Source organism: Phaethon lepturus, unplaced genomic scaffold (genome assembly GCF_000687285.1).
Source record: "Phaethon lepturus isolate BGI_N335 unplaced genomic scaffold, ASM68728v1 scaffold31589, whole genome shotgun sequence".
NCBI lineage: Eukaryota > Metazoa > Chordata > Aves > Phaethontiformes > Phaethontidae > Phaethon > Phaethon lepturus.
Window position 1 is genome coordinate 51,539 of NW_010565067.1, and position 22,715 is coordinate 74,253.

At 42.8% G+C, this 22,715-nt stretch overlaps 1 protein-coding gene across 1 annotated transcript in view; it reads right to left on the reverse strand.

The window, feature by feature from the left end:
• GAB3 (GRB2-associated binding protein 3) overlaps window positions 1-22,491 on the reverse strand; it is a gene marked incomplete at its 3' end in the record, with an annotated part of 68,467 nt that extends 45,976 nt beyond the window's left edge. Inside the window, exon 1 of the mRNA XM_010295054.1 lies at window positions 22,420-22,491. Within this exon, the coding sequence (XP_010293356.1) occupies window positions 22,420-22,491 (72 nt within the window). The remainder of the gene's footprint in view (window positions 1-22,419) is intronic.
• Window positions 22,492-22,715: the final 224 nt, after the last annotated feature.

A 22,715-nucleotide genomic window follows, 5' to 3' on the forward strand; every position in this document is an offset into this window, starting at 1 on the left:
GGATCTGCAAGCTTTGCAGTGGTCCCTTAAGTATTTCTTTGGATTATACAGGGATCTTGGGGTATGGGGGCTCGGACTGTATAAATAGAAGAGCTGTTTGTGCTCTGAGTAAGGAAGTTTAAAGTTGACCTGCAATGAGTGTGTAAGGCTGCACAGAGGAAGGGCTTTCTCCACTGCTGCACTCAGAGCAATCTCTCTTTTGTCTCAAAGGCCACTGTGGCTATGACTCACACACAGCCATCAGACTATTAACACTTTTATTCCAACTCATTATTTCTGGCTTTCGGCAGTCAAAATACCTAAATGACCAGCGTGCTTCCAGTGTAACTATAGAAATTACAACAACAAACAACAGCAGCTCGACCCAGGGGTCAGCTGAAGCCAAACTCTGAATCACACACTTATTTTTTACCTATAGTTATGAAAAGGAATTTAAGTCTGGACAGCAAGGCAGCACATTTCCCAGCTACCTAGAAGATGCTCAGCCCAACAAGCTCGGCGCAGATGCTGGTAGACGCTCACCCCGTCCACGGGAGATGCTAGCCGAGGCGTAGGTTCTGCACAGCTCCCTTGAACACAAGGTAGCCCTCAAACACAGCATCATCAGACATGCTTTGTGTGTCCCTGTGGTCCTTCTTCTGTGTATTCATAATCCATGTGTTTCAGAGCACTCTGTATAGGGTTTCTCACTATTATTTTCTTAAGTTACAGGAAAGATTTTGTTCAAGCTCTAGACCTCCTGTACACTTTCAGTCTTCCTATGCCTGCAGCAGCGGTCAGTTCACTATCAGCTCTTCAGTAATTAGAAACTTCAAGTTGGAAGGGGTAGGCTCTTCTAGAAGCCAGCATGCAGTTAAATTAATTACCTTGTGCCTCAAAACCTTTACCTTTTATTTTTAATCAAAATACATTTGCTTATGTGAGACTTTGCATTGTGTTGCTGCTTCAGCACAATGGGTTTCTTCAGCTCTTCACTCTCTCCAAAAAAAGTCAAAATTTACCATATATTCTGATTTTTTATGGTATCATAAAGAAAGGCAGCTTAGTAACCAAACACTCTCCAAGTACCTAAATCAAAGGCTGAATTACAATATAAGAAACCAGATCAATCACAAATGAAGACCAAAGCAGTTTGAACTTCAGAATACTGAACACTTAATTATATCAATGTCTGACCCAATCTCTGGAGACCTGTAAAAGTGCAAAGAATGCCTAACAACTCTGAATATAGGATAACATATATTTTAAATAAAGAGAACGGTCATTGATCCTTCAGTTGTGTTTCTGTTTTATTTATTCTCTATAAAAACAATTTTTCTCAACTGCATGGCCATGAAGTATGTATCATCAGTAAATAAAGTAGATCAGAATAGAGTGGAGCAAGACCTTTGTGATTCACTAATAAACCATGAGAGGAAAACACCAGTCTGGAAGCATCAAACCTTTCAGCAGAGCAAGGACCAAGAAAATGTCTAACAGGAGCAGCAAAGCTAACTTGAGAGCTCACAGTTCACTAAAGCCATGTGCCTCATCTTAACTGAAAATGATCTAAGATAAATGAAATCCAAAAGCTCAAAATTAAACTAATACATTATAGAGGAGGAAAAGGAAAAATATAATGAAGTTATTGTTTTCTTCCGGCTTTCATTAAAACATACCAATGCAAAGTGCTGCCTACAGAAGCCAGAGTTGCACAGAGGAGAGAAATTCTGTCCTGCGAAGGTTGAGATAATTCTTGCACAACATACCCCAAAAGGGTGACCCTGAATGAGCAGAGAGATTTTCTTTTAAGGTGTTGCCCTTGTTGTCTGGGTGTTGCACACAGCAACAGTGCAAAGAACAGTGCGTAGGAAGTACGTCTGTAAAACCACGGACGTTGTCAGGGGAATTTGGGGATGAGCACCGCCTTTGAAACCTTTACAGCTTTCTACTGTGGATTAACTGACATTCTGAATAACAAATCTTTCGTGTTCTGTAAGGAAAGACAAAGTTCATCCTCGGGCCACTCCCCAGGTCCTTGCTGACGTCCAGGGGAGGGATACTGCAGGAGTTCCCTTCAAGGAGAAAACCAAACTAGTAAAATCCCTTCCTCTGATCCCTTCTACCCCAACAACACAGAATATTTTTGAGTAAAAATGGAGCCATAGTCAAAGGCATTAACAGATACAAAAGAGACATCTGAAAGTGGTTGTACACAGAAAGCAGTAACTGCTTTCCTTTTTTAGACTTCATGGCTTATTTGTTTAAACCACAAAAAAGACATTTGCATGTTACCCATTTCTGGTCAGATACGAAAAAATAAAGTAGAAATAAATGCAGAGCAAGTAACACCTCCTGCTAACTTTCAAGGTTAATTTTAACTCATGAAACACTTTAGCAAAGGTCCATCACTTGAATTTACATTTTTAAAGAGGTAAAGAGTATGATCAAAAATGACTTTTCAAAGAGGTAGAAAGAAACAACAGAACCCCAACTATTATCCTTTCTTATTTTAAACTTCATCCCACACTTGACACAAATTTAGATCTGAATGTGGCATTACTCCTACTCTTCTCCTTGGCTTATGACTCTTTCTTAACATGTTTTTCAGAGAAGCGGTTTGTAAATGTGACTCGTTAGGATGCAGTGTAAAAAGTAACATGTATGTCGCAGTCAGTAACCTAACCAGGTTGTGTGTTGCTGATGCGGTTACTAAAATGTTAAATCTAACTGCTAGATTCAAATGAAGCCAACTGGGAGGTAAAATACCTTCTGGTCAGGACAAAGATTTGTGTTACAAAAGCATACGTTGCTAAATCAACCAGAAGTAAGTGGATTCTAAAATACAAGTTTATGGATGGTTTTCAGCCAAAGAGTAAGTGTGGCTGCAGCAGACATGCGGGCCATTCAGAGGACACTGACTTGGTGCTGATGCTTCTAGGAGGCTTTTAAAAGACAGGCTGAGAGAAATGGTAAAACACAAGCATACACATGAACTTGTGAGAAAGTTTAATCACAGAATCACTAAGGTTGGAAAGGACCTTCAAGATCATCAAGTCCAACCATTAATCCAGCGCCACCATGTCCCCTAAACCATGTCCTGAAGTGCCACATCCACACGTTTTTTGAACACTTCCAGAGATGGCGACTCCACCACCTCCCTGGGCAGCCTGTGCCAATACCTGATCACCCTCTTGGTGAAGAAATTTTTCCTAATATCCAATCTAAACCTCCCCTGGCGCAACTTGAGGCCATTTCCTCTCATCCTGTCGCTGGTTACTTGGGAGAAGAGGCCAACACCCTCGTCGCCACAACCCCCTTTCAGGTAGTTGTAGAGAGCGATAAGGTCTCCCCTCAGCCTCCTCTTCTCCAGACTAAACAATCCCAGTTCCCTCAGCCGCTCCCCATAAGACTTGTGCTCCAGACCCCTCACCAGCTTCGTTGCCCTTCTCTGGACACGCTCCAGCACCTCAGCATCCTTCTTGTAGTGAGGGGCCCAAAACTGAACACAGGATTCAAGGTGCGGCCTCACCAGTGCCGAGCACAGGGGCACGATCACTTCCCTGCTCCTGCTGGCCACACTATTCCTGATACAGGCCAGGATGCTGTTGGCCTTCTTGGCCACCTGGGCACACTGCCGGCTCATGTTCAGCCGGCTGTCAACCAGCACCCCCAGGTCCCTTTCCCCCGGGCTGCTCTCCAGTCTTTCCAGAGAGCTGGTGGATTGTAAGATGTGGAAGAAAACTGAAAAAGCTTCTAAAGAAGGCAAGGGAGATTTTTATAACACGACTCCTTGCCCGGCAAACTGTATTTTGTTGGGGACATTTCAAGGATTGCAACAGACACAAAAGCCTGACCACTTTCCGTGGTCTATACCAGGGTCTACACCAGGTAGAAGTCAAAGAATTTTGCTCTGACTTTCATCCTTCCTGTGGCACTGCCATAGCTACCTAAAGCGCAATCAGAGCAGAAGTTGGACAGATGAAGACTGGAGGTGAAACATGAACCATTACCATTGCCAGCAGGCAGCTCCAAAGGTTACAGTACTTGCTCAGCTGGGTTCCCGGAGATTTTTAAAGAAAAAACCACCTTACAGATTTTTATGGCATTCCAATGTGCTGCTGCTTTTAGATGAAATGGTCCTAGTGCCATTATTTAATGTTCATATCAACAAAAGACGGCGTGCTGCCTATTTTCATTCACCCTATCAGCACGGATTCTCAGCCTGTCTTTGATACACCGATTTACTTTTTATCGTGGGATCAAAACAACATCAAAGAGCTGACACAGGAAACAAAATGGAGATAGATGCTTGAATACCTTATACAATCTTACAAATCTTACAATCTAGCCTGGAAGCAATGGGATATTCATACCTGTGTTACTCAAAAGGGCACCTCTAAAGCAATAATGCAGCAAACCAGTGATGCCACACTCTTCTGCATGTTTCTGCCCTGCTTTGCAAAAATAAGAATTTGGATTATTTTTTCACTTCTGAAAAAAAGAGCTTGAAGTGTGTCTTCCAATAATTTATTCATGCAGTGTAATCAAGCACAGAATCTGACCCAACTTAGCAGAGGCATGATTTCCAGCTCTGTGGTTTTCACCTCTGAGAGTATTTACTATTTGCTTGCCAGTAATCACCACAACCATCTCCTGCTTTGAATTCTACTACAGAAAAAAATTTCCATTTTGTTTCTTTAAACTTGAAGGAGACTTCATTTTAAAACTCAGGTGAATGCACAACATCCATGAATCAGGTGATAAAACCATTTGCCATTTTTTTCTTCTTCCTTGTTCACCAAGTTAGGCCTTACTGGCTTCTGTCTGAAATGCCCTGGCCAACAATTCTTTTCTGTCCGTGAAGTATTTTTGTTGTTGTTTAATACACCCTGTGCCCAAAGGGACAAATGCTTGGAAGTGTTTACATTTTTTACTCATTTCTTGGAAACCATGACCCATAGATAAAAAGAATACTTCTGCAACAATAATTTGGCACTTACAGAGCTTCTGGTCTTACTGATTGTTTGAGTTCATTTTTTTAAACCCATCACGTATTATTTTATTCCGTGACTTTCTTATTACTTAATGAAAGTTGAGAATTACAGTTCTTACTGATATTATTGCACTGCTACTGTCATGAAGTTACAATATACATAATTTACACCATGATTTATTGAATAAAAATGAGGACAGAGTTTGAAGCCTATCTAGCAATTTGGGGAAATATGGGTACTCATCTTTCAATAAATCCACTAGAAGACTATCCTGCTGGTATTTTAAATATGCCATAGGACATCTTTGCCCATCTCTTTGAATGATAATTTTGCTCCTGTAACCTGAATCTCATTTCCATTATAGTTTATTTCAATTCTTACTAAAATAAAGCAGAATAATCCAATTCCCTTGAAACAGAGCTGGATTAGGACTTCGCATTTATTTAATCCGAGACTCCTTCTCCACGGCTGATTCTGTGTTCATTCCTATTTGACAGCAGAAAGGGGAACTTAAGATTTTCTTGAGTGCAAAATCAGGTGCAAAATCAGACCCAAAACACACAACTGAAGTTGAAAATGAATGAAGCACTAAAATAATCCCATGCCCCTTCCCCATACTATTAATTGCATCCAATGTGAAATTGTTGTATTTTTGCAGAGCCAGAGCTACCGTACTCTTTGTTTTATTGTTTTTCAGGGTATTTTCACTTTCATTCTTTTGCTGTAAAGAATCGATGTCTTTAGACATCGCTATGCATACTTTCTAATCCACATTTAAATCAAAACCCATGACATACCTACGGTTAATTTCACTTCACAGATTGCTTCAGCTCTGTGTTAGACACACCGTTTTGTCACAGCGTTAACGTGACAGCTGTCACGTGCTGCGTGTTAGAAACAGCTTCCAAGAGGAGCAGCTCTGCTCCTCTCAAGCTCCAGGACCACAGCCCTACTCACAGGCAAAACGACCCCGCTCCACAATGAGTTTTGCAGTGTGTGACTAAAGCAGCTGCAGCTCAAGGGAGAGCAACAGCAAAGCGATCCTTCTGTTCGCCAATTCCTGAGCTTGTGGCTACTTTGCTTTTCTGTGGGCTAGCACAGGTCACAGCCACCCAAGGAGGCCAGGGAAGCACATGTATGGATGCTGAGGGTTAGCCGTGAAAACCACCAGAAGGAAGGATGCGGGAGAGGTGGGGCTGGCTGGATAGAGTCAAAAGCAGCAAAGCCAAAGGCCTCTAAAGAGACCTTCAGTCTTGGACTGCACCGGCCATAAGACTTCGCTTTTTTGCGTGTATGATGTCTTGTGTTCCCACACCAAGAAGCTGCTGCCGCTGTCCTGCTCTGGAGTTTCATGTGTCAGACACAGCTGAGTGCAGATCCGTGACGCATTCGGTGGCTGTGCTCCGTCTTTGCGCAGGGAAAAAGTAGCAGCACTGCGTTTGCAGCCGGGGGAATGTGTAACTGGAAGGCAAGCTCCCCAGCTGCAGCCAGGCACCATTTCCACAGAGGTTTGCTGTCAGTAACTTTAGATACCTAAGAATCTTCTCCGCAGTGCTCTACTCAAGGTTTGTTCCTTGATTAGTTAATGACTCGACACTATGAAACTAAGAATTTTCCCAACAGCATCATGTTCGGGAAAGAGCAATTATAAGCTAAGGATTGAAACCACTAAATGCACCATGCATACACAGTTGGATTCTTTCTTATTCCACTGAACTAAATTAGTAATTAATGACATTTTCACCAAAAAGCTGAGCAGATCCAGGAAAAATAGTAAGCCAAATATATAACAGAGTCAGACATGGGTTTCAAAAGAATAGGGGTCAAAGCTGCCAGGGTCTCGTGTAGTTTGATAACTGGATATCTCAGCCCTTCTTTCCACACAGCTGAGACTTCCCCAGCCTCCTCACACTTACACCCCTGACCTTAGGAGCTGAGCATTAGAAGAGTCCCCTTTGGACGTAACAGGATTTTTGGTAGAAGTTCATCAAGTCAACATTTATTTTTAATAACTGGATTATCAGCAGGCGTTGGATGTGTCCCCCCCTCCCAGTTCCCTGTTGCTGACTCCCTGCCCTGGGGCTCTGGTATTTGCTGACTAATGATGCCGTCCGTGGCTCAGCGTTTCTACCACCAAGAGAAGAGGCAACACCCTGCGCTAGCCGAGTGATAACTGGCCGTTTCAGCCAGAGTTTTTCAAATTAGTCGCTACGCTACAATTATAAGCGCTACAGACCGAAAGGGCATCTGCAGTGGCACAGCTTTTGTCAGAAGCGGTCATTGCTTCCTACGAGATCTTCTTACAAAAGGTTAAGGGTTTTGCCAGCACTTGGGCATTTCTCTTTGCTGCTCTGGAGGCTCCTCCAGCATCTTTACCAGAAAATGTCAGGCCTGTTGCCACCATTCCTATGTGAGGGCAGTCCCTGGGCAAGTCAGGCGGCTGCAGACTTGTTCCGAGAGCAGCGTTAGCACTCTGGTGCCGACTGGTACCATCTCCAAGGACGAATGGTGGCAAACAAGATTTTTTTTTTTTTGTTCTCTTTATGTTTCTTCCTGGAAAAAATCCACTTACCCAAGCATATAAAGATAATTTTAGTTTCCTTGGAGGTGATTTCCTCACTCAGCCAATGCACTGAATATAGGTGGCATGCAATTTTCCATATGGCCACTAATGTTCAAGCATGGAAAAAAACCATAGTTTGATTATTGCATTCTGACTACCCTATTGCACAAGTATGTTATGAAAGAAAAAGTTATGTAAAAATCATAGTGGATTTCACTATTTCCTATTTAACTGTTCTACTGTAAGCATGTATGATACCCCAAAAATTCACTTATGTAGAAAATATATGAGCCAGCATAACATCCTTCTGCTTCTTTACAATAAGACAGATGATGATGTTTAGTTTTTCCTTTACTAACATAAAACCTTCCGCTTTGACTCACAGACCTTATACTGAGAGACACTTCAGAGAGTTTTATTTTACAAACAGTGAATATAGACCTGGATTTTTTTGTTGCTGCTTGGCTGCTGTACATACAGAATTTAATTATGGAAGATCAGAACATTCTCCTTGCTAAACACACTTTGAAGGTCCAGTAGTGAAATATCCTCAACCATGTAGCCTAGTCCACCACCTGGTCCAAACAGCCTTCACTGGGGACTCACAGAATTACTGCCGTCCCAATGACTGGCCAACCCATGATGCAAATGACAGTTTACCCTTGGATGAGCTCAGTGTGTTTGGTAGTCTTAGTGCCGGCTCCAGGGGACCATAACGAAAATAGGAGGGATTAAAGAATCTCTTTGTTTGCAATTCAAGTAAATATACCAAGCGCGAAGGAGACACAAAACCTGAACTATGCTCTTAAAACTGCAAGATGATAAAAGGAATCTGACAGGATAGCGTGTGGGAACGCAGGGATTACAACTGCTTGAATCTAGAGGCTTGTCTGCAGTTTTACTAGCATAGCTGAGCTGCCATGTATCTGCTGGCGTAAGTATGCCACGGGAACAATCTGATACTGGAAAAAAGAACATTGTTCCTAGTTTAGTTTATACTGCTTCAGAAGCGGTTTAAGATAAAGGAAAAAGATGTCATTCATCCCAAGAACATCTGAGAAGATATCTATCAGCATAATTATAGTGATCTGAATTCACGCATCGTTACACACCTATGTAATTCTCCTGTAGATTGCATTGGAAATGGAGCTTCTTGAAACAACTTAGTGGTAGTAATTTCATCAATGTTACATGTAAACTTTACATGTAAAACCAGTTTACATGTAAACTGGTTAGTGAGACAGATTTTTGCTGGATCACAAAACATGCATTATTGGAATTTCCCATATGAATATATCGCTCTGGATTAACTGAGGTTTGTTAGAAAACCACTGGAAAAAACAAAGCTCCTAACACCGTTATGCTGAGCAGCAGCACAACGTGACTGTGAGGTGGCAATGGATACTCTAAGCTATTAGCGGTAAAGCTGCTTTTTCCAGGATCTAGCTATAAGTGCATAGGTGATTTGCAAACGAAGCCCAAGAGTCTCAAAAACAGTAAGCAGCAAAACAGATCCTCTGGAGAGTCAGATGCAAATTACACAGTTCTTAAACAAAGAATGGATTTTTAGAGATTTTCTGAAGTTTTTCCCCAAAATTCCCAAAGGGCTGTGCTGTTAGGGAAGGTGGAAGTCACATAGGATGCACACGAAACCTTCTCTGGCCACTGGACTTCACTGCTGGAGGAACTGGAATTGCAGGAAATAAACCCAAACGTCTGAGTAAGGCTGTTCTACGGCCTGAAGCGGGAGGTCTTCCTCCCCGAGGGACGTGCTAGCTCAGCCCCAGAGCTGCAGCCTAGGGCAGGAGGAGAAGTCAGTGATATAATGTCGGTGTTCGTGTGACTGGCAAGGACCTTCACTTCTGGGGATGGCTCTTGTGGTGGTTGGAGAGGGAAGGCAAAGCACGGGGGAGGAAATTGCTGTAATGCAGAACAGCAACATGAAATACGGTTGTGGAAAGCTTGGTGTGCAAGCCAGCAAGGCACCCTGATGGGGGACGGAGGGCCCAGCTGGGGTAAGGAACACGGCGTCGGATGTTGCCCCATTCCATGCACAGGGCAGGGCTATGTTTCTGCGTGGAGCCTTGCCGTTACTCCCATGTTCTCACACGTACTGTGGTGCATAGCAACTCATCTGCTGGGCCATCTGCTGAGCTGCCTGCGTACTCGAATTAGGACTGCGACTCTTCATTCCTATGTGCAGCCTTTCAAATTTTACACCCTCCCATTTGAAAACTTTCTCCTCCTGCTTGATCCGTTACATCACCCATCTTCACCAGCTGGGACCGACTGCTACGACAGTAGGTGTTTAGCAGCCTTCACACTGTCTCTCACCCTTCAGATTAATAACCTCACCTAGGGGAGAAACGTCGTATGCCCTTGCCTCGCACTCCGCGTGTTGCCCCATCAAACAGGATCATCATTTCAAAGACGGGACAGGAATTCCCCAGCCAGCGGCCAAACACCCAATCCCCCAGCCAGCGGCCAGCAGCCAGCATCTGCTTTTGTATTATGTATTTCTAGGTCCTCAGCGTGCTGCTGGCTGTGAGTCATGCAAATCTTATGCCAGGCAAAGCAAAAATGGCTGCACCATGCATAGATTTTCTCTCTCAAATAGAAAGTGAGATTTTTCAGTGACAGTTTATTCTTTTTAAGAAGTTACCAATTTCTCTGCAACTCTGCTTTTATTTTTCACCGTAATTCTATCTGGCTGTAATCTCTCTGAGTGGAAAGTTTTATGCAAAAGATGTTACACAAAATAAAGTGAAACTGCATGTTTTAACATATTCTAACATATTCCACTTTCTTCAGCTTCCAATTACAAGCTGGTAAATGCCGTGGTTCCCATACCACATCCCACCTCCCCCAGTTACACTGGAGCTACCAGGAGCTCTGGTAATGGCAGAGTTGGAGGTTTCCACCCAGGGGCAGAATCCTCCTCTCTGCTTTTCTCTCCCCATTCCCTTGTTGCTGAGGGCCATGGCTCTGTGCTTGATCTGCATCCAGCCAATTGATACGAAAGCTAAAGAGAAAAGCCTGAAGCTCAACTCTGATATTCAAGTTCAGTGTTTAATGAAGATGAAATGCCACCAGTCATAAGGTAGTGTTGTTAGTATTAAGGGATGTGTAGGGGAAACAGCTCAGATTGTTTAAGTGTTCCCCATACATATGGTCATAATGGGTTAGAATTTGAGACTGCGTTTTTTCTGGCTTCTGGTTTCTCCTTAAGCTCCTATATTGCTGAAGAACATGAGGTGCCATTTCTATTTCAGGATATTTTTTTCTGATGAATCTAAGTACTATATATCTGAAATCTTTTCAGAGAGGACAGAGGTATCCAAGCAGATTTGTGCAAACCAAAAACTGCAAATGAAAGCTTCAGATCTAGCCTTCCAGTTTGACTGCACACCTGCCCAATTCCAACAGCTTGTTAAAGCAAATGTTTACTTGGCCTTTCTGTCCACTATGGGTGCATTTTATTTTGTAAGGGAGAAGTTTCCTGCTTAATAGTATAAACTCAGTTGTGCTACATCACCACACTTACTTGCTGCTGTTGCTGGGTAGGGTCATATGCCTTTTCTTGGCAGTCCCAGCAAGGAATCATGAAGATCCTGCCCTAAACTTGCACCATGAACTAGATCTGGAGTGATTCTGCATGACCATGTTTCCGCTCAGAGCATGTACCTTGACTGCAGCAACCCAAGGTGCAACCCAGAAGTGACCAGTTGTCCTGCAACAGAATGACCCGAGGCCTTATGACCATTGATAGTGCAAGGTCTTATATCCGAGTGCTCTCCTCTGCTCCTCACCTTCTATTCCTATGCATAGATGGCACATAGAACACTCGCTTTCTTAAAAAAACCCCAATCTCTGAACTAAAATCTACAATGATATGCTCATCTAGAGATCCCAGTTCCATTTCCAAATCCAGTAAACCTGAGGAACGAGTCAAAATGAAACCTGCCTGTGGGTGCACAGTAAGTTTTTCGCATACGAGAATTAGGACCGCCGCTGCCGATATCTTCACATAGCTCAGGTTGCTAAACTACATGCAAATCATTTGCTTGGAAATGTTCCTGAGACATATCACTGGGGTGCATCTCTATGACTATGCTTCTCCATCACTGCATTCTGGAAAGGACTGCACAGCCACTGCTTCGCACAAGCTCGCTCTGGCTCTCCGCCTCCCGAACTTGTGTTGCCCGTTCTCAAACGGCAAGTTTCACTAAAGCGTCTCTGAACCCACGGCAAGGTAAGCGCCACAGTGAGGGGTGTCCTTAGGGATTTAAAGCGGCACTGTACAGATACTTATTCTTGACCTAGCAAACGATAGCATATCTGAAACTTGGCCATGGCTGCCATCTTCTGCCTCGACATAAGTTCATTCAGTTTTAACAATCAAGCTGGTGGCTCCAACAAAGAACACAGGCAAATGTCATTGCAGCCCACTTGGAATACTTTAGTGAGTAAATAGCTTTAATTTAAGCAAACCAAGTTTACTTAGAAAGTTTAGAAGATCATTTCAAGCACAAAGGGCCTGGAAATGTAATGAAAGACAAACAGGTCTTTCAGGAGGATAATATAACAGAACTGTGGAGGGTATAATTCATCCTCCTCTCCACTTAGCAATGCTGCTGCTGCTGGTTAAAACTGGGCAATTTGCTGAGCGTGGGCAACAAAGCCCTGGAAAAGACAGGCTGTAGGTTGCAGTTCTCCCAGCTGGAGATTTCTGTGTAGAAAATGCCTGGTAAAAACGTATTCACTCTGAAGACAGATAAATCATAATAATTGCTCTTCAGGGTCTGAGATAAATGCAGTCCCTGGCAAGGGTAAAGGATTTGACAGAGCCCAAACGAGGGTTTGAACTCCACAGGGGACAAGAAAGCCTCTAACACCCTCTCCTTCAGTCTGAGGCTGAATACTGGTTGTGCTAAAAATGAGAAACGTCTCCCATCGCAGCAGCAGCAAACTTCTCATGTAAGTAAACAAACAACCCTGATGGATCCTAAACTACTTGTTCATTTTCTGACACAGAACCTCAGACATTCTGTGGACAAGTCTCAAGGTCTAAGGCACTAACGGTTGGCTTGTGGCTTAAAGTTAGGAAAGTTTCTTATTAAACCAGCTATTCACATCCATCGTGTTGGGAAATTCTCCTAGCCATTCAAATTCCAGCCCTCCATTCAAGGAGTGTTAACAAATAAAAAGAAAAATCTAAAAAACCCTGCAATTTAGGAACAAGAATAACTGTACTTAGCATCATCGACTCTTGTTGAACCCTCTAATTTAATCCCTCTCTATAACTTTTATGGTCAATGCGGGATTTTTTGGAATGCCTCAGATCCAAAGGTCTCTTGGGTAGAGGGCACATTTACATTGTTTCTTTGTAGGAAAGTAACAGATTTGTGGAACTACAAAAATACCACAAAGAAATCTCTAATGGGATTGCATGCACTGAACTGGTTTAGGTTATGGCTGTGGCCTTCTTCCCTAATTCCCAAAGAAATCTGATGCCTCATATTGTGTCACATTAATAATTTGTTTGTAAGTAAACATATATACTTAAAGGGACGATCTTCCAGATTAATTACGAATCTGCTAAATTAACTGCCGCCTGAGCGAGCTTGCTCTGCCTCTCCGTGTCCCACCTCCTGCTAGCGGGAAGGTCTGACAGCTCACAGCTGCCCTGCGGTGAGCCCGGGGCTGCGGATGCTCGGGCGAGAGCAGCAGGGCCAAGGGCAAGGCAGGACCGGAGCATCGGAGCGTCGGAGCACCGCAGCGCTGCGCCCACCCGCAGCGACGCCCGCGAGGGGCTGGGAGGGGGCTGAGGAGCTTTGTGGCAAGGGGAACACAGCCCAGAGCACCCAGCATCTGCGACAGCGTTTTGGAAATAAAGTCAGAGGCCGCTGTCTGCAAGTAACGGGGCTGCAATGCTTGTTCCTAGGTAAGGGCTGCTTCCGCTCCGACGGACGGGGTGGAGGGAGGACCGGGCTCTAGCTCTCCCGTGAGCGGCTTCCAGTTCCCACCATTTACCGAATCAGCCACTGGAGCTTAAACGAGAGCTCGTCGTGCCAAGGCCTGTACATGAGGAGCATATGCAGGCAGCGCAGGAGGCATAAAAATGACCCTCTGTACAAACGAGGCACTCGTGCACGTTCACGAGCCAGGTGTACAAAGATGTTTAGGCAGCTAAAGGTGCCAGCAGGTACCTAGGGCTACTCACGCAAGAGCCTGAGCACGTTTTTGTGTATCTGGTCCTTGGTAACCTGCCAGGCTACCCAAAAAAGGACAATGGACTCAAATTTCCTGTTTCTGGCTTCGCAGGAGCACATTTTCTCAAAGCTTGTTCCCTCTGTCAGATTCTCCCCCCTGAGTACACCTTTGCAGAGGGAATTTTCAGCAGTTCCCCATGCCCTTTGATGCCTCGAAGTAGCTATTAAATTCACAAGAGTGAGGTGCCACAGTTTCACCAGTTTCCCTTGTAAATTTGATCTTGCAAAAAACAAAGCCAAAAGACTTAGCAGAACTCCAGAGGTGTTGATTTTTAGTATTCTCACATGTCCAGAAATTCTGTTGTAATTTCCTTCTAAGTAGTCTGGGGTTAATGAGATTGCAGAGAATGATAGGAAGGAAAGAAATAATTATATATTCTCTTTTTTTCTCAACATGTCCCAAATGTCACCTCTGACCTGGCTTTCTATTTCTGGCATGGACTAAACTCCCTCTATTTATTTAGCAGCCTACACACCATTACAGTAACATAGCAACAGTACTTTCAGTTGTGAATGCAAAAAAAAAGAAAAGAAAAAAAAAAAGAACATATTCTTCGTAAGAAAACTGTTGAAGCATTGCAGTCTAGTAACACTTCAATAAATGCTTCTATTTTTCCCTCTACAAGCTAGTATTATTAGGTTTCCAGCCTGCAAACCCAACTCAGAGGGATGCACAGGGGAACCAAAGCAGTGTCACCGTCACGAAGCCTGTTCTTCCTATGCCAACCAGACTGTCCCCTAACCTTTTTGTTTGTTTGTCTTAATGATGTTTCAGCTCAAGTATTTCTCAGGCTCAGCACAGACGAAAGCGGGAGTTTGGGGAGGATACTGAAATAACGATGGGATTTATCTGGCGGTTCTCCCTCGCTTTTCAAAACCAGTTCTCTATTATTTTATAATCCGTAGCTCAAGGGTGATGCGACACCCAGAGTTATCTGTCAAAACCGAACATTTTAGAAAGCCCAAAGTGAAGTTGGAGTAACAGTCCCATTTTCAGCTGACAGTCCAGATCCCACTGTTTTACAGGAAAAGTTAGCCAGATCTGTAAAAACAGCCCTGGAGTCAGAGGAGTATCCAGTGAAAACAGTTTGCAAATCCTATTTCGGTGGGAGAAACGCGCCTATGTATTTCAAAAAAGCAATTCCCTGAGCTACTTAAGTGCTTCTTATTTTTAAACTTAAGGCCTCAGTGAGAACTCAGTCATTTTCTTTGGATGGGTTCAAAATGTTGAACTTATTGAAAAATAAAACTTCTTAAGCTTGCAAAGCTTCCACTATAAATATTAGTAAACAATACAGATGTAGTAGCTGGAATAGCAGCGAGCACTTCATGAAGCAGTGTAGGGCTTCTGGTGAAACTCTTTCTTCTTTGCTACTGTAAACTCAGCTGGCATCTCTTCAGATGCTTTTTCTCATCTCATAGCAATTTTATCAGCAAACAGTCACCTCTGAATGCCGGTGGCTTTTCTGTGGAAGCACCAACAGATCTTGGAAGCACAGCTTTACAGCAGGCATACACGTTCAGCTTTCCCAGCGTTTATAAATGCAATACTTCTGTAAACTTAGTGGCTTTTACTGCACAGATTGTAAAGTCTGCAAGTAAAACATAGTTCACGCTTGTTCTGGACTATTGGCTTCTCCTTGGCACGGCCAGTTCATGTCAGCTTGAAAAAATGGCTTCACAACTGCAAAATCCTTGAACTTCTATAAACCGTTTCCAAGTCTGGTATGTAAAAACAGATTGTTCACAAACTATGCACTCTGCCGAGATTACAACCGTTGCAAATTTAAAAAGGGTCCCGTTATGGCCATTATGCCGTCCAACAGAAATATGGATGCGTAACCCGCGGTCCCTGAGACTTAGGAGTCGCAGGATGAATATTTGTCACTAACAGGGCTCACAGAAACTATTGTCTTTTAAAAAGCATTGTCAAAAATGAGTAAAAAACTTTCAGATGACAATCTAAGTTCCATTTAAATTAACACCTTCATTTGAGTAATTTTAAATTCATACTAATGACATTTTACTGCCTTTCTGTAAAATGCTCTATGGGAAAGGCTATCGAATAACTGAAATGCAGTGCTCAAGGCTTTTGTGGAAAGCTACAAAGTGGTTTTGACTGCAGGGGTCAGGTGGGGTTTCTGGCATCAGAAGGGAAGGGAATAACAAGATCTCTAAGAACAGTTGTCTCATTCTAACAATTACAAAGCTACAAATGAGTTAGCCTCATAAAGGGAGTGTTTTTCTGCCATGAAGACTAGACATCGGTTTTGGTTTATTTTTAACAAATACCAAGTTCCAGCAGAGTTTAAAACTGGGGTGTTTGCTTTTCTATATGTTTGTTCTTTGGGGGTTTTTTCCCCAATGCAACACAAACTGAAACAAGTCAAGAATACTGTAAAGCAGAAAAAATAAAAAGTTGAAGTATTGCATTTTATTCAACAATTAAATGAGAGAGAGGAAAATCTATTTTATCTGGCTGGATAGAATGTTTTGACATGCAAATTTCATTTCGAAGATGGCATTTTTTCCTTATCACATTACTAATTCATTTCCAACACAAATGAAAGGGACAAGAAAGTAAACAAAATGACTGTTTCTCTATTGAGTAACATTATAGGAGTAAACTTGTCCCTTTCCCTAAAAACCTCTCAAATTGGCATAATACACATTCATAGCATTTTAATGCATTATTGGTAGAAGTAATGTGTTTATCCATATTATAGTGTTCATGCTACAACAAAGAGTTCACCAAAGTACTACGGGTAATGCTTTTTCCTCCAAGACATGTTTGATTGCATCACCAGCTTAATTACCACTCAAGTTAACATTTCCTTCTCTATTTATTTCACACTAGCATGTTTTTTTTAAGTCTCTATTTTTGAATGCAAAGACCTGATAACTTGCGGGTTTCTGTTTTGAGTAGAAACCAATAGCTGGACATTCCTGTGCACTGAAAACATGTAGTCAAAGATTAAACTGGGGCTTCAGAGCTATTACGGCTCCACCCAAATAAATAGTCCAAGGGAAATTATTCTGCTTAACATTCTGATACGCAGGTTGCCAAGAACAGCAGTGTTTTTTAGGATGACTTCTAAGAAAAAAATTATTTCTATCTCATTAAACATTGCATTTAAACTACCGAAACATGGCTAAAATGGAAGAAAATGGTCTAGAATAAACATCGCACTTAACCTACCAAAACAAGGTTAAGTGGTGGAAAATGGTCTGATTTGCACTTAGCTAATTGCAAATGTTTAACTCCAATGATGGAAACTCCTCCCTAAAATAAATTTTCTGCTGTTATTTTACCAGTGAGATCAATTTGTTCAGGATTTCCCAAAGAAGGTAACACACAGTCTGCAGCATAGGAGCTTTTATACGAAAGTCTTAATTTTCTCAAAATTGAGTTCTTCCTTCATATACAAACCAGACAGATTATACGCTGGATTTTAAAATGAAGGAACAGCAGGAAAAACACAGGTACAAAGCTTACAACTAGAACCAGCTAAAGGGTTCTGTGAACTTCCTCCATCACACGGGACTCCTACTCCCACTCAGCCTATAGAATTACAAAACCTTCACAAATTGATTAAATAAACTCAGATATTTCAATGAGAGTTCAGGATGCTGATTCCAGCAGGGTATGAAAGGTGGCCGTAACTCTCTGTTCAGAGGGGACAGAGCTCAAAAGGTGAGGCTTTGTAGGAAACATTTGGAAATAAAAAGGCTTATGGACAAAAATTCAGTTCAGATTTCTCTTTGATAGTTATTTTTCGGAAACTTCCCCCAAATCCCAAACCAGCAGAAGAAGTACTTGACCTCACACAGCACCTGGGGATTTCTTTTAGGCAAGGGTGGCAGTGTCCTCTGCTGACACCAGCCCAACGCTAGATCTGAGAGCAGATGCCGTGCATCCCACCCACGCTTCACAGTGCTGTGGGATTCTTGTTCCTATTACTTGAGCAAACTCTTCCATAATTTTACTTTACTTTTTTCTTCTTAGCGGCCAGTAACTTCCCGTTTGTTGTCCTGACAAATACCAGAACTTCAGCTAAAAATGGAGAAGTCCTGTAGACTCCCTTATCTTGTAAAACCCTCGCAATGCGTGTGCTGTGGGTGGGTTCTGGCAGATGCCCCCAACAGTCAGGGACATCCGTCTGCAGGTACTTGCTGCTGTGCCCAGCAGACGGGCTCTCACTGCCCCTTGTGCAGACAGCAGGTACAGACACCGCTTTACAAGCTTTTTGCATCTGGTACATTAATTTACACCTCTATTTGTCTTCCCAGACCAAACACTCCAAGAAGCGTGGTAAGAAGTGCAAGGCTAAATTTTCTAACATGAGGTCCATTTTGGACTCTTGTTCTAGAGATGTTGACAAGGAACTTTGATTTTCAATAATGTTTGAAGAAACCAGTCACTCAAGTAAAGTGGGAAACTTGCCTATTTTTGAGCAAGTGGTCTTCCCTCATCAAATGTATAGTACTGAAGATTAAAAACAGCTCTTCAGCTGGGGTACATCTGTGCAGCATTGACTTAAATGGAGCTGCACTGACTCACAACGAGCAAGCATTTGTATATAACCCTTTACTATTGCAAACCACGTAACTTAACACTAACAGTAAGTAAATACTGGCATGGCATTCACCAGAGCAGCGGGCGGGCTTGCTAACTACCACTGCTGCTCCTCACAGGTGTGGCAAACTACAGGGAAGCCATTTGAGGATCGGTTGAAATGAGCTGCCTGTTAAAAATCCCATCTCCTTCTCCTTATCATCACGGGAACAATCTGTCTTCTCAATGGCACCAGTCGCTTATGTCATTAGGCATCCTCTGTGCCTTCTTCCATATCTTTTTACACCTCATAGTGATTTTTTGCACTGGCTGTAGTAATTTTTTTGTTTTCTAGGCCATGAAACCATTCTCTCTCCCCTTCAATAAACAGAAAACAAATATTACCAGTCAGTGAGCAGATACATTTCTATATGAAAAGTATCAGAAAGCCGGCTGTTCAAGGCTGATGTTTCACAACTGGGATACGTGAATACCACCACCCTGAGCCTCCTGAATTTTTAAATTTTATTTTAACAAACATAAACACTTTTTTCCCTTGCAGCTGTGAATGCCTAATCTAAATCCCTGGCTGGATGAATTCAGCACTAATACAACGCACTGTGAAACCCATCAAACCTGGAGCAGGTTCTCCCAAGACATCTAATTTCCTACAGAGGCTGGTACTCATGATCCACTAATATCAATACCAAAAAATCTCCAGTGGGGCCAGGTTTTCCTCCCGTGGAGCTCAGTGTCAAGCTGTGCATGAAACTTAGCATTTTTGGTCTAAGGCATGATGGACTTCACCTCCACCACCACCACTTCCCAGTTCTTGGTAGCAGCTTCTTCCTCTCTCGCCCCTGCCCTGTACCCACCTCCCCCAGAGTTTCGGGGTTCCCCGGCACCCCTCAGGCCCACACAGCCCTGAACGGTGAGAAAAGCTGGAACCAAGGAGGGAAATGAGAGCAGCACAGCTTTCAGGTCACACTTAGGGGACAAAGCACTGCAACACACACCAAATGCTCTCCTGGGAGACTCCTTGCACAACTGCCTCTTTAGATAGGCTGACGTGGTGGATTCATGGTTGAAGTACCGGACAGAGGGAAAAGCATTGTACATGCTATTAAACCACTATTAGAGTATTTGCCTGCTGGAGTGAAGCTCCCTGCGCTTTCTAATGAATTCTCTGCATTTAGCATTAAGCACTCTGTTTTTACAGAAAGTTACACTTGGGTAATTAATCTCATGTTCGTTTCCTGCACATGTAAGAGAGCAGCCTTTGTTAGGGAATGATAAGACACTTCTAAGAATAGTGCTACTAAGAGCATCAGCTTTGTAAGACATTACAGGAAAAATAGAGACTCTTAACACCTGCTTTTCGCTTTTCAAAGTTTTGAAAACAACGTTCTGCTTACCTAGAGCCAAATCCTGACTTGTTTATGCATAGAAAACCTAATTACTTTCATCAGGGAACAAGCACAAATGAAGGTATACTTTGGTCTTTAGGCTCCAATCTCACAAAAAGGTATTTCTTTAATTTTATAAACGCTAAATATTCTCTGTGGCTTCAGTGGGACTATCTGCAGGTCCAGTCTCACAACCTGAATTCACCACTTTGTCCAGTCTCTTAACTACAGAGTCCACTGAAATCAATTGGATTTTCTTAGTTATTTTAATAGGTTGAGGATTAAGAATTTATCTCTGTGTAAAACAAGAGGCCCTCAGACCAGACCTTACAAAAGCTGGCTGCTGAACTCAGGCAAATGTAAACTAGGAGACAACCCCATGAGAGCAAGGGTGTCACTCCGGTGTAAGAGAGGTCCCAAGCAGCAGCAGACCAAGCCCGCGTTTGAAGCTCCCTGGAAACTTCAGCTCAGACCATGGGTTTTGCCAGCTGAACACAAAGGGTGCTGTAAAGCTTGGGGATTTATGTACGTTGTCAGTTCAGAACCAGAGCCAACCCCGTTCTCCTGTAAGAGGCTGACACTTGACACCTACTGAAGTCAATTTAAACAGTCATTGTTTTAAAGATTGTGTTGTTTTTTAAGCAGTCACTGTGGTTCAGCCTGAGCTATCTACCACCAAAGTGCAAGATGCACAAGCTACTGTAATGGTGAAATTGTGTAAAGAAGGGGGGAAAAAAATAGCTTACGTGGGTAAGAGACAATTTCCATTTGGTTTGTAGCAGTGTGCAACCAGTCATATGAGAAAGGACATTAATCTTTGCTGTACTTGCAGCAGATTTCCTTCTGCTTTATTATGGACAAAGGAGTAGTTTATCCTCCTAACCAGAAAACAAAGCCTAATCTGCAGAGATCTGCCTAATAATCTAGTGGTTGATGTTTGAAGAATAACAGATAGACAAAATATAGACCCAAAATAGACCCAATTTCCCTAGGATTTGTAGTGCAAAATCTGAGCAGAGCAGACGGCAACTAGCCTTGTGAGCTGCTCAGAGCCCCTGTTTGGGCTATTATCTTGCCTGTATAATGGGGGCTTTCAAACCCCAGCTTTATCACATTCTGTTTTCTCTACTTTGCCCTTTTATGAATATTGAGTCATCAAAAATAGCTTCACTGACAGAGTTACTAATGATCCCAGCTGGGTGAATCAGTGGCTCTTACATTGTCTAGTGCCTGTTATACAGTGCTATTGGTACACTCGTTACAAAATATAACAAAAATTAGATATCCATATTTTATTTGCAGCTCCCTTGAGACACATCATTGTGGTTATTTTAGAATTGGAAAATGCTAACTGAACAAACCAAATATTCAGCCATTTCAATGCAATACTGTGATCTAAAAGAAGAAACTCTGGCTTAGAATAAGTTAAGAGTAAATTCTAAGATCAGTAAATTATCCTTTCTCCTAGTTTTCAGTGCAAAGAAAAAAAGCATTACCAAATGGTCTGTACCACATTCTTCACGAGACAGTTATTCCTCATATTACTAAAAAAAGCCAACATCAGCAGTCCAGAAAAAATGCTGATAAACAGAAGTGAATACAACAAATGATGTAAGCCATGTATATGGCTCGGGAGTGCAACAGACACATATGGTGGCATCCTTCTCATACAGTGCAATGCTCAGGGCTAAGTTAGGTTAGAAGTGCGTGACTCAAACGAGTATTCCTGGTTCCAAAAGTGTACCAACAGTAACAACATGCCTGATGAAGAACCATCACAAATGAGTATGCAAAATGGCCCACGATGGGCTTACATTTTTAATGCTGTCCCAAGCAATTTTTTAAGGGTCATTTATTTCTACCCGGAATGCCTTCCCCGCAGCCCTGCAATGATAGAGTTTCCTATGTGTGCAACACCCACCCTTTTTTTTTTTCTTTTTTTAAGAAAAACAGGCAGGCAGATACAGAACGAAACAAGGGGCCCCCTTTACACATAATGCAGTTGCAGCTCTCCATGCACGCAGCGCTCGCTTCTTCTCACCAGCCCCCCTCACCTTTCAGCTACCAGGAACTTTACAGCATGGCATCTTCTAGCACCTCTTTATCACAGAGAAAAAGTAAGGCTTTCTGCTAGCGACTGCATCTGGCATGTTAAATTGGTAAATAAAACTATTGCAGATGTTGCCTTTAGCAAGTGTCATAGAAATTACAGAGCATCTTAACAAAGCAGAGCCTCAGAATTTAAAGTACTAGGTTTTGGTGGTTGTTTTGTTTTTTGTTTTTGTTTTTTTTTTTCCAGGAGGTTCTTGCCCTTCCCTGGAAAAGTGACATCTGAAATTCTGTTACAACAATTCTGTTAGTTACGGCAACATTAACTGAAACCGAAATGTGGTTTTCAACCTAAGATAATGTTGCATAACAACTGAAGTATTATAATATTGCGAGCCGGGAAAGGTTAATTCCATAGGGCACAAGAATAGGGTTGGAAACTAAAATACTCCGTAAGCAGCACGGACTTGTAAATCTTTTTGTTTTGGTCCAGGGCGAAGCCGAAACGAGCGAGACATTTCAAAGGAGGAGTAAGACACCGAGCACATGCTGAAATCCGTTTAGCGAGAAAAAATATCAGCAGAGCCTCTGCACTTACGTATCTCTTGAGTTTCTTCTCGGGGGGTGATTTAATGAGCCATCCAGTGCACACGACGTCCCCTGAGCTCATCTTCCCCCCCCGGCGCGGAGCGGCGGCGCGGGAGCCAGGGTGCGGGCTGCGTGCGTGTGCCCGTATTGTTCCCAGCCAATTTGAAACCAGCAGTAATCAGCTTCCTTCAGCTGTGCTCCGCTGCGGCTCCGGCCCGAGGAGGAAGTCATGACATTGATCACTGACACGGCCAGCCCTCCCTCCGCCGCAAACACAATGCAACACACCGAGCACGTGATGGGCGG